Here is a 12,988-nt window from a genome sequence, read left to right on the forward strand (position 1 = left end):
TTGGAGCGTGGTTGGCAGGAAAGGGTGGATTTAGCTCCACCTAATCCATTTGGGTCTTTGCGTTGCAGAATTAAACTCAGCGAAGTAGAACTCTCAACCTGAGTTAGGTTAGGTTTTGCTGTAACTTGGTTGCAACTTTGCTTAGATTTAGCTTAGCTGCAACTCTAGGTAGGGTTTACTCACCACTGGCTTCAAATGCTTGAGAATGCTCTCAGAACCTACCCTTCAGCAGGGCTTGGGATCTTAGCACCCATTAGACTCTGGAAAGTTCTCTATGCTTTACAGCCTTGCTCTCAACTTTTTGAGCTTCAAGGAGTCTCCTTTGCTCTCCAGCCCCGTCGCTGGCTCTCAGCACTTCAGAAGGACCTCCTTGTGGTCCTTTCCCTGCTGTTGGCAAGAGCTACACTAACCCTGGCTAAAAGTCTGGAGTGCCTCCGAGGAATTTCACTCAGATCTCCGGCCCTGTCCGACTTCTTCCCTCTTCTCTTTGTGAAGGCCTAGGGCCAAATGGTGGTGGGAAAGTGCAATTCACTCTGCAGCTGGAGTCTTTGAGATCCCAGTCAGTTAAGTCAGCCCACTCATGGCCATGGAAAGCTGACTGAAGATTTGGCTAGTTCCCCTTGACCCACCTATGACATATTTGTCCTCCTCCTCCCACACCATCAGAAGTGAAAGCAAGTTCAGGTTTCCACTGTCCTAGGAACGACATTCTGGATTTCAGTATTTAGTCTTCTTTGCTCTCAGATTGGTTTCAAAACTATGATTCTGTAGTCTATGTAGCTTGTTGTGTTAGCTTGGTGTTGGAGGAGATGAATGTCTCACGCTTTTCTACATCCTAACTAGGAGAGTCTCCAGTCTGTCACTTCTAATTGTTTAGAGAGGAACAGGATCTCTTACAAATGCCTTGGGCACCATTAGGAACTATCCCTATGAGAGCATTAGATAGAACACTTCTAATCCGGGTAAATGCCATGCTATGAGGGAGACAATGGTAATGGTCTGGGGCCAGACAAGGATAAGACTTGCAGGAGAGCAGTCAGTTAGGAGGATATCAGAGCACTGTACAGGAAAACACAGGTTTCGGGTCATGGTCTATTGCTTCCTAATTGTAGGGCCTTGGATAAATTAATTTCTCAGGCATCTGATCCTTACTGGTCCAAGAAGGCGGTCCCAAACTCAATACCAATGGAGGCAGAAGGTTAACTGGCCAAGCAGGGATGGTGGCAATGTGGAGAGCAAATGAATCTCTTACACAGCACTGTGGCTTAGCTCCAGCTGTGTTACCACATAGGGGAAGGCCTAGTGTTACCAAATCTCCTAGGTGCAAGAGAAGCTGGGACTTTCTGGCAACTGATTCCATTTTTAAAAACTTATTTGGCCCAAAGAACATATTTCTGGGTCACAATGTAATTCAACAACTGTCACTTTATAACCCCTGCTTTGGACTCCAAGAGTCCTGTAAGTGTAATAATGGGGTGTCAGGTTTTTGGCTTGTGGCTAGTGACCTCTGGATATGCAAAGGCTCTGGGTGGTAGTTGTAGCTGTGTATGACTAATAAAAATTAGGAAGCAAATTAATTGTTACCTTGTGAGTATTGTTTTTTAGATAAAATCTTTGAAAACATGAGGTCATAGGGGAGTATAGATGATGAAGGGGCTCCCAGCTTGGTGGTAAAGCAGTTGAAGATCAGTGGGCTAGGTCACTCAATACTTCCACAGTTCCTGACCCAGAGTTGCCTTTTAATAAATACTTGTTACATGAATAGATGAACAAATGGATGTATGGATGAGTCATGAATGGGTGCATGGATGGATGGATGGACAAGCGGATAGATGCATGGATGTATGGATAAGTCATGAATGGGTGCCTGGATGGATGGACAGACAGATGCATGGATGAATCATGGATGGGTATGTGGATGGAGAGAGGGTTGGATGGATGGATACACTGTTATAAGTTCACCTAAAGTTCAAAAAGTTTTTGACTGTGCATAATTCACATGTCAGGTGTGATCAAAGAATGTATTAAGTCATGGCTGATTCAAGCTATCAATACTATCCCTCCCTTTTTCTTCAAAGCCATGTTGCACTTTGGTGACGTTGCTCTTTCTCCTTTCAAGTCACTGTAGCCAGATTTTACCTGTATAACAGCATTGATGGCTTGTGTGCATACATGAGTTGCCCTGGCCCAACCCTCCCCAGAAATGTCCCTGACTCCAGGCCACATAATACAAGGATTCAGTTTTTATAGGAGGAGCATGTGATGCCAAGTAATTCCCTCTTCCAATTCCTATGCCAAATAACAACAGAGAATGGAAATGCATTTGATAACCCACCAAGGAGAGAGATTCTGGGGTTTCAAAATGAGAGACTTGATGGGACACTTGGGTGACTCAGTCAGTTAAACGTCTGACTTTGGCTCAGGTCATGATCCTAGGGTCTTGGGATCGAGTCGCACGTGGGGCTCCTTGCTCAGCAGGGAGCCTGCTTCTCCCTCTGCCTGCCCCTCCCCTTGCTTGTGCTCTCTCTCTGACAAATAAATAAAATCTTTAAAAAAATAAAATGAGAGACTTGAGAAGGGAAAGGTCACATGAAGGGGGGAGTGGAGATGATGGAAAGCACATCTCCAGAAAGATTAGAAGTTGTAAAGTAATCTGATCTTTCCCATTTTCCTATCACATAATAAACACTCTTCCCCAAACTGCACAAAAACATTTCCCAAGGGGGCTCTTGTGATCTGTTCATCAGAAGCACAGGTAGAGGGTATTTATCATAGCAGGTCACTTATCTCTAGGAAAGCTAGACATTTTTGAAACTATAAGTCCCTGCCAGGATGCACATGATTTACAGAGAATGTGAATCTTGAGAAATAAAAAGAAAATGATTCTGTTTGAAACCCACTCAGTATCATTATTGCTTCCAGCACAAACCTCACTGCATCAGGTCATTATGATGGCAGCTAATTAGATGATTTTTCTGCTCTTTAAGGGCAAAGAATAAAATCAAACCACTTCACCACCAAGTGAGATTTTTGAATATTTGAAAGCTGATGACCTGTGCCTGAAGCTAGTCTAAATGTCTTTGCCACTAACGAGAAACCTGATAAACTGGTATTGAGAGAACTTGCTGAGTAAAAACTCTAGGATAACCTTCAGAGAAGCCTCTCTGGGTTCCTGATAGTGAAATCACTCATATTCTTGACCTTCAACCCCTTCTGGGCACCCTCAGGACTAATGGAAAGGGGATTCACTTCCAACCCACATGGCCATGATTAAAGCTGTCTAGAAAACAGTAACCAGGACAGTCAAAAATAAGAGAATGGTCACATCCCTAGGGATTGTTGGCAACAGCCTCTTCCAGCCACCAGAGGGCTCTGGAAGGAGAAATAACCTATTTCTAAGCCGTCCCCATGCTAGGACCTCATCTCTGTGTACCAAACTCAAATGAACTCTGTAAATTATAAGATTCTTCCTTATACATAGTCTTAAAAATAAATATGGCTCTTTTGTCTTAAAATTATCTACAGATGCAGGCAGTGAAGCAGAAATTAATTCCAGACCTGCTCTGCCATGTGTCTAGAAGTCCGCAAACTAGAACCCACGGGTCAAATCTGGCCCACCATCTGTTTTGTCAATCAAGTTTCATTGAATCGTAGCCCGCTAATTTAGGTATTGCCTTTGTCTTCTTTTGCTCTACAAAAACATAGCTAAGTGGTTGCAATAGAGACTATGTGGCCCAGAAAGCCAATATAGATAGATAGATGATAGATAGATAGATAGATATAGATAGATAGATAGATAGATAGATGATATACAGATATATAGATATATAGATACAAATACTATATCATCTATGCTGATCTAGAAGAATCATTCAGCCTCAGTGAGTTTTAGCACTAACATCTATTCAATAATGCAAATCATACATCCCCACATCTTCTAGTTTACAGGATATTAGAAGGCCCAACGATGCCTCTATAAAATCTTTCTGAATAAAGCACTTTCACTGCACACCTATCAGAGTGACCAAAATCAAGAACACTGAAAATGCCAAAGGCTGGTGAGGATGTACAGGAACAAGAGAAACTCTCATTCATTGCTGGTGGGAATGCAGCCACTTTGGAAGACAGTTTGAGGATTTCTTTTGAAACTAAACATACTCTCACGGTACAATCCAGCAACCGTGTCCCTTGGTATTTACCAAAGGAGTTGAAAATTTATGTCTATATAAAAGGCCTGCACATGAATGTTTATAGCAGCCTTATTCATAATTGCCAAAGCTTGGAAGCATCCAAGATGTCCTTCAGTAGGTGAGTGGATAAACTGTGGAACATACCAGCAATGGAATATTATTCAGCAAGGGACGAGCTATGGATGAAAACACATAGAGAGACTTCAAATACGTTTTGCTAAGTGAAAGAAGAGAATCTGAAAAGGCTGCATACTATAGGATTCTAACAACATGATATTCTGGCAAAGGCAAAACTATGGAAACAGTTAAACGATCAGTGTTTGCCAGTGGTTGTGGTGGAGGGAGAGAGGAACAGGCAGAGCACAGAGGATTTTTAGGGCAGTGAAACCATTCTGCATGGTACTATAATGGTGGATACATGTCATTATACTATTGTCCATAGAGTGTACAACACCCAGAGTGAACCCTAAGGCAAACTATGGATTGTGGGTGATAATGATGTGGCAGGGTCGGTTAATCAATTGCAACAAATGCATCACTCTGGCGGGGATGTTGATAACGGGAGAGGCTATGCAGGGAGAATAGGGGAAATCTCTGTACCTTCCAGTTGATTTTGCTGTGAATCTAAAAAATAAAGTTTTGGGGGGCACCTGGGTGGCTCAGTCAGCTAAGCATCTGCCTTCGGGTCAGATGCAGGGTCCTGGGATCAAGCCCCGCATCAGGTTCTCTGCTCAGCAGGGAGTCTCTGCCTCTGCTCCTCCCTCTACCCGGCTTGTGCTCTCTCTCTCCCAAATAAATTCTTTAAAGTTTTTTAATAAAAAAGGTTTAATTTAAAAAGTCTATTAGTTAATGAGATTGCAAAGGCCATTAAGAGCTGTTTGCCAGCTATCTCCAGTTTGCATCTTCTTTGCCATTAGGTAGAACCATGTGACTCGTTATGGCCACAATGGTTAAGTGGAAGTGACAAGTATTACTTCCAAGCTGAAGCAAGACCTTCTGGAACTCTCTTTTCCCTCTGGCTCAACTGGCAAATTCAAACCTGTCAGTGTCCTGAGTGACAGTGGTGAGCAGAGACTTCCAGCTGACATCTGGTAGACACATAGCAGAACAAACAATAAGCCTCGCTTGTTCTGAACACTGAAATTTTGGGATTGTTTCCTCAGCAAAATCTAGTTTTTCATGACTAATATAAAGATGATTGATAACTGTTATTACATTTATAAAACTGTCACTTCTCCCTACCCTACCCTATTCAGATGGCACATTTAAGGAAGCAAAGTTGCCCCAACCATAAATTCCAATCTTCATTCACAAATCTCTTAACATCTAAAGGAATCTAAGTTGATGGAAATTCTAACTATACTCTTGGTCTTCTATTTTCAAGCACCTCAAAATTCCAGGGAGTCTCTCTTTCTTCCCCCTAAAGAACTTCCTTATTCATGGCTGTCTATCATGCCATCTTGGTTCTATCTTCAAGCAGCGTGTAGTCTCCCAGAGAGGTTCTTCTTCCTCCCTGGCTACTTTTTTCCCCAAGAATTGCAGCTTTAGTCCCTTCCTCAGAAAGCAGAGAGGAGAGGCGCCTGGGTGGTTCAGTCATTAAGCATCTACCTTCGGCTCAGGTCATGATCCCAGGGTCCCAGGATCGAGCCCCTGCATCGGGCTCCCTGCTCTGTGGGAAGCCTGCCTCTCCCTCTCCCACTCCCCCTGCTTGTGTTCCTTCTCTCGCTGTGTCTCTCTCTGCCAAATAAATAAATAAAATCTTAAAAAAAAAAAAAAAAAGAAAAGAAAGAAAGCACAGAGGAGAACAATTCCAATCAAGTAAAAAGGCAGAAGAAGGTTTGTGAACCCACACAGGGAAGTATGTTTATCTCACTGTAAATCATCATCACCATTCCTGCTATAGTTTGTGTCGCGCCTGCCATGTCTTGTTTTCTTTCTCCACTGGTTCAGAAACCAGGCATGAAGCAGGAGGTTAAGTTTTGGGGCCTCTCAAACCCCAACAAAGGCCAGCTGAATCCTCTCAGGCAGTTTCTGTGACAACAGTTCAATGATCACACATTATCCCTTTGTTGTGTGGGAGGGTCATGTGTGCTGGGATGACCTTGGAGAGTAAGATGGTAACACCTTGGTACAGACGCTATGGTTCTCTTCCATCTACAACTCCTTCCTGACACTGTTGGGTTTGCAAAGCAATCCAACCAAAGGTCCAATTTCCCACACCAGAAAAGTCAACACTTTCACAACCTGCATGCAAAGGGCCCACCGAACCCCCAGAGTAACCTCACACTCTATGGCAGGTTTCCAACCAATTCTAGAAAGTCTCTCCCCCCTCTGCACTGTCAGCTTGTTCTGCTCTTTCTTATCTTCCCATCCAAACCTATAATCTCTCTCTGCTGCACTGATGAGGAAGGAAAGGCACAACTACTTGAGGATGAACAAAAATTCATAGGAAAATACCCTCTGCACCTCTCCGTGCAATGTCACATAATTTCTGGCTGTTTTGTCCTTCAACATACAACTCTGACTTCTTCACAGGAGCTTTCTGGATGTTACAAATGCACAGTGCTCCAGAACAGCCCAGCTTCGATCAAGCCATGGCATTCACGTCCAAGATCTATAACCCATGGCCGACTGATGACCACTCCTGCTCCCCCTGGTGTAGGACGACTACCTTCAATGTTATCAACAAAGGCAGGTGTGGGCATGAGGTCCAATCCACAGCTTTCTGATTATAAAAAGCAATCTGGAATCTTCTTCGATGCCCTCATTTACTCACGAAAGTCAGTGGGTCACCATCTTGATGTAAGGTTGCTCAAAACTCTCTTCTTTCGTTTTCAGGTCCATGGCATCTCTTGTTTGGAGAGCAGAACTAACTGGTCCTCCTTCTCACAGTCTCTTCCCTCTGGCACCACTGCCACGGTGATCACTCAACAGCACCCACGTGACTGACTACCTGATTGCCGGACGACTGCTCAGCGGAGTGGATAAGAGTATGGGTGTCGGTGTCAAGTAAGAGCAAGGCTCAAGTCCTGACGTTGCTGCTAACAGGGCAAGGCCTTAATCCACTCCACGTTGTGCTTTCTTCACTTTGGATTGGGAGCAACAAGAGCGCCTCCCTTGTAGAGTTTAGGAGGACTGAGTGGACACACATAAGACTCTTAGCACAGTGTTTTGGCATCCAGGAATGCTCAATAGATGTTTGCTAACATCATAGGTCCCCAGCATTTGAGGTCCTGCAAATTCTGGTCACGGCAGGCCCCCTGATTCCCATTCCCACCAGTCCACACGGTGGATGCGACGCCTCTCCCGGAGGTTCTCGCTCTGTGCTGCCCAGACGCTGCTCATCCACAACCTCCTCAGCTAGAATACTGGACCTTTATTTTTACCTCTATCTACCATTCTCATCCCCAAAATGTAAAAAGAGTAGTCAGTGTCCTGTATTTTCGACAAAGCTTTTCATTAGGAGACAATACTCTCAAATTACCCATAGAGAGGACACATTGCTTTCTGAAATCAGTCCAATTTTTTGATGTCTAATCATCTTTATCTGTTAAGAACAAAGGTCATCTTTTCAAAGCTGAAATATGCTGCCACCTTTAATGCCCACGTGTATACTCTGCTCAGACTCACCAGAAGGGGGAGCGCCTGCGTAAAGTAGGGAATTCAAGCACTCCTGTCAGGGGGACAGTTCCTTGTTCCAGAATTCATAACCTGGTGGCACTATATATATATATATATATATATATATATATATATATATATTTACTTATATAAAAATATTTATTTATATATTTATATAAAAATAAATATGTTTATATAAATATATATATATAATTACCAGAGGTCCAGAAGATAGAGGCATCTCAGTTCTTACAGGTCTTCATCCATACTTGTCATAACATAACCCACACTTATTATTACCAAAGTGGATTTTTCCATGATTTGCACAGATCTAAATTCTAGTTACAGACTAGAGTACCTGAGTTACCTGATTCCAAGTTGTCAATGATTCCTATCCATGCTCCATTTCATACCTAGTAGCCTATGCAGAGCAGAAGCATCACAAGGATTAAGAGCACAGACTCTGGAGCCAGGCTGTGTGGATTCAAATCCTGACTCTGCCACTTGCTAGCTTGGGTAAGATGCTTAATCTTTGTGCCTCAGTTTCCTCATCTGTAAAATGGAAACAACCATGGCGCCCATCTCCTAGTCATTGTGAAGATTAAATGAGTCACTATGAACAAGTGCTTAGAATGGTGCCTGGTACACAGTGAATACGATATGCGATTTTGCTGCTTCTACTGTTACTGCTCTGTAGTTAGTCACAATCATCCTGGAGCACGACAGACAAGCAGTAGAGCAGACACTGAATCTGTCATCTTGAAAGCAGCTCAGCAAAGGAAATCTCATCGATGGATTTCATCCTACTTGGAGTCAAAGCTTCCAGCAACGGCCACAGGAAAGGAAGAGGCGATGCAAAATTCACAATACAAAGGATTACTTACTTACCCTAGATTTCACTTACAGTAACTCACGGTGGTTAAAACCCATAGGAAAATATATGGCTCTAGTAACTGTGGATAGTTCACAGACAGCCATCCAGGGGACCCTGCGCTATGGAGGATCTTGTCAGTGCCCAGAAAGATTGCTCTACCACCTGAAACCATCCACTCATACATTACCAATCCTCTTATTTCACAACACGATTTCCACATTCCCTGCAGTAAGAATACTTTCTCACTCCCATCATTCTTCCAAACGTCTACCCCTATTACCTGAGTTCATTTTTATGGATCTCCACTATTTTTCTTTCCAGCTTCTGTGACTGCTTGGGGAAAATCTCAAACTCACTGATGTAATTCTCAGGATGCTCATCAGGATCATAATCGCCGAGCTCAGCTGTAACCAGTAAGAAATAAGAGAGAGAAGGATTAACAACAACAAGAATAGGGTACTGGTGGAATGGTTCCTGCCACCCAAATGAAGAGCTGGCAATAAGCTCACCCAACAAAATGTATTTGTATCCATGGGAGGACCACAGCCTGAGTGTCTAGAAGCCCATATTCTAACTCAGATTTAGCCGTATGAGCTTGGGTACTTGCTAACCTCTTCGAGTCTTGTTTTCTACATCTATATAATAAAGGAATTTAAATAGTTGTTTTTCAATGGGGCACTATTGGCATTTGGGGAGCTAAACAATTCTTTATTGTTTCAGACCTTCCAAGGCATGTTAGGACATTTATCACCCTACCCATCAGGTACTATGTGTTAGTAGCACACCTCCGCATTGTGACCAACACAGATGCCCCCCAGTATTTCCAAACATTCCCTAGGATGTTAGTGGGAAATCACTGGATGTCCCTCAGGGTTCCTTTCATAGCTGATTTTCTGAGTCTAGGAATTCTACAGCTGGAGCTGCCTGCTCTGAGATTTGTACAAGTATGGTGCATCCAATTAAAAAAAAAAAAAATCACAACATGAAGGCACCCAAAAAGACTGCAGTTAAAAATAAATGGAATGCTCCTTAGATTAAAGAATGTAAATCTAAGCATGGGCAACCATACCAGATGAAGGCTGTTGCAGGGTTCTAATACTGAGCACCTCCAGGGGGTCTTTAAGGGCAAGAAGAAATGCTGGCACATCTCTGAGCTTCCAGAGGGTCTAGGAGAGGATGGACCTCAAATATGCACCAACCACAGCCAGGATCAGCAAAGGTGATGCTCTGGCCATTGGGATACTTTTTACTGATTGCACAAGACTGCTAAGGAAAATGGGCCAGAAGAGACAAGTGTCTCAGGCACAACTGGCCAGGAAAGAAGATTAAAAGAGGGTGGGAAAATTGTATTAGAAGAACTTGATCACCAACATGACTTTGTAGTAGATAAAAATCAATATGCCTTGAGCACATCTGCAAAATCACATCCAACTCTGTAATTTGTATCTACTGTCCTTTCATTGTTGAATCATCTAATGACTACAAAAGGACAAAACTGGGAGGAAAGCAAAGCTCTTTAAAGCTTCCTAATAGAATTCAAATTACAGAGTTCTTAAAACTACCTAAAGTGCATATCCCACATGAGGAATGATTTTTAAAATAAGACCCAAAATACCATCAACCATAGGAGGGAAATCAATCAAATCAAGTTAAAATACTTCTGTTCATTAAAAGTCATCATAGTCAAAATAACAGACAACAAATTGAAAGAATATATTTGCAAAGTCCAACACTGACAAGAGCTGATATCTAGAATAAAGAAGTCCCTACCAATCAATAAGAAAATGGGTAGGAAGACCAATAGGAAGATGGTCAAAGGATATAAACAGCCAATATAGAGAGATGCTCAAACTCATCAGTAGTCAGAACTATGGAAACCAAAACAAGACATCACTTTACACTTATAAGATTGGCAAAACGTTTAAGAAGTCGAATGATTCTATGTGTTGGCAGAGATATGAGGAAATGGAAATACTTGTACACTTCTGGAGGATCCCTGATGCGTGCAGCTCTTCTAAAGAGCAAGCTGGGAATATTTAGTCAAATATTATAATCCAGCAATCGCACTTCTGGGCATATATTCTAGGAAAACACTAAGTACAAGAAAGGATATGAAGGCAACTTGGGTGTTCATTGTTGGTGGGAACAATAAATAAAATGGATACTCTGCAGGATACTCTGTAGCAATTAAAAGCAATAGATGGAAACCCAAAAACCTGAACAGATCCCCAAAACAGTGTTTTCAGCATAAGAGGATTAAAACGAGTTTTTTTTTTTTAATGGATCACTTTTTTAAATTTTTTATTATGTTAATTAAAATGAGTTTTATAGCCCCATTTAATTTACAAAACTTAGAAGTATATACACACAAAACAGTGTAATCATTGATAAGGATGTATGCAAAGTCGAAGATCTTTATGAATCCCGATGTTGCCTTTCGGGATGGAAATAGAGAATAATGAAAAGGAAAATCAACCAATCAATCAATCAACTGATGGACCCAAAGGGATCAGCGAAGAGAATAAGCCATCAACTGATGATTAACTCAACCTGAGTTTCAAAAGATACACACATAACACACCTAGCAACACACCCACACATACATATCACCCTGTGAGCCGGCTATGGACCTGAAAATTTAGGAAACGATATAACCCAATGCCTCCATTTTCCACAGAGAATGGACCACCAATACAAAACTGGGTCACTTTCGATGCAAATGTCAGCTTGCATGGTGGTTGGTGAGGGAGGGCTTTGTTTGGCAAGGGTGGTGGGGGGTTGGTCCTCTTTTCAGGAAAACTTGTGAGACAAAATGAACTTGTACTGCTAAACACTGCAAATGAGTAGCTTGGAAAATGCCAGAAAACTAAGAGAAGAAATGCCATGGAACGTGCACTAGGTTGCCAGCAAGGTAAATGTCAATGCCTCCCGCATCACGTGCCCTGCTTTCTTGTCCCTTAAAGCTGGACTTTAACTGACTTCACCTGAAGCAAAAGGCAGTTCATAAATGATTCAGGACTTGTAACTATTCAGACTATCAAGAGGAGTTGGTAAGGGAGGATAAAGTTGTGACAAATGCACAGTGGATGGCTTGCAATCTGAAACAGGCCCTAGCATGTTTCCAAGGGAATTTAACTGTCAGAAAAATCCGAAGAGTTGAAGCAAAAGGATGAGTGCTATCAGGTGATGGTAAGTAAAAAGGGCAAGGTTGGCAATGCATTTCCCCTGGTTCAGAGAGGACTCATTCCAAAAGAACACGAGAGACGGGATGTTCCAGGGCCAACTCCCCCAGGAGCCTTCCCTGACCACCCTCGCTGGGTCAGAAGCCGTCCTGAGGTCATAGCAGGGACCTGGCTGTCGCTCTATTGAGCCATTCACAGATCATCACGCTGCCTGTTCACTTGTCTGTCCCTCCCCCCTCCTCCCTCCCAACCAGGGACTTCCTGACAGAGTGCCTGCTTCCTAGCAGATGCTCCACACATGTTCAGAGAACATGAACAAATAAATGAAGGAGGTAGGGAACCAGCCGCTCTTTCCCAAGCAGAGAAATAAAGCACACAGTGGTGCAATTTAGGCAAATGCCCTGGTTCACTTAACGTCATTACTGGAGAACCTACTGCATGCCAGACACAGGGATACTATGGTGAAAAATGCCCCTGGAGTTCTACTTCCGTGGAGTTTAGATTCTACATCGAGGGAATGCATAAGAAGTCCCCAAACAACTCAACGACATAATTTCAGCTAGAAGTGCTTAAAAGACAACAAAACAGGGGTAGGAGACAGAATGTGGTGCAGGAGAGAGGCTACTTTAGTAAGCCCAGGAAGACTTCTCAGAGGAAGTGATATCTGAACTGAGTTCAAATTCAATTCTGAATATCTGGAACACACCAGGCAGAGGAGATAAGACTGACAATCCCACCATGTTGCCGTTCTGTAGGAGGAACAGAAATGATATAATTTTTACCAAGCAAAGAAATAGATTCCTAGGGTTTTGTGTATCTGTGTTGCAATTTGCATTATGAAAGAAAATGCATTGCACGTATTGAATAGGCTCGCTGTATTCAGTACATAAAAGTAGCAACACTCTGGGTGCAGCCTGTGTTTTATATACTGAGAATATTCTGAAGCTTCAAACACACTCCTTCAGAGAGGGTTAGCGAATAAGAAGCCACTGAAAAGTCACACGGCCTCCTGCTTTCGAGTCCTTTCCTCCACATTCCCTCTCTCTCTCTCTCTCTAAGCATAAACAGGTCCACCAAAGCAGATCTTTATCTGCATTTCAATGATCTCTAGAGCTGCTGAA

At 42.7% G+C, this 12,988-nt stretch overlaps 1 protein-coding gene across 3 annotated transcripts in view; it reads right to left on the reverse strand.

Moving 5' to 3' along the window:
- FRMD3 (FERM domain containing 3) overlaps positions 1-12,988 on the reverse strand; it is a 293,007-nt gene that overhangs the window by 89,627 nt on the left and 190,392 nt on the right. For all 3 annotated transcript variants that reach the window (XM_032392982.1, XM_032392981.1, XM_032392984.1), the window contains one exon: positions 8,966-9,089. In XM_032392982.1, the coding sequence (XP_032248873.1) occupies positions 8,966-9,089 (124 nt within the window). The remainder of the gene's footprint in view (positions 1-8,965; positions 9,090-12,988) is intronic.

This window comes from Phoca vitulina, unplaced genomic scaffold (genome assembly GCF_004348235.1).
Source record: "Phoca vitulina isolate PV1807 unplaced genomic scaffold, GSC_HSeal_1.0 scaffold70, whole genome shotgun sequence".
In the NCBI taxonomy this organism is placed as follows: Eukaryota; Metazoa; Chordata; class Mammalia; order Carnivora; family Phocidae; genus Phoca; species Phoca vitulina.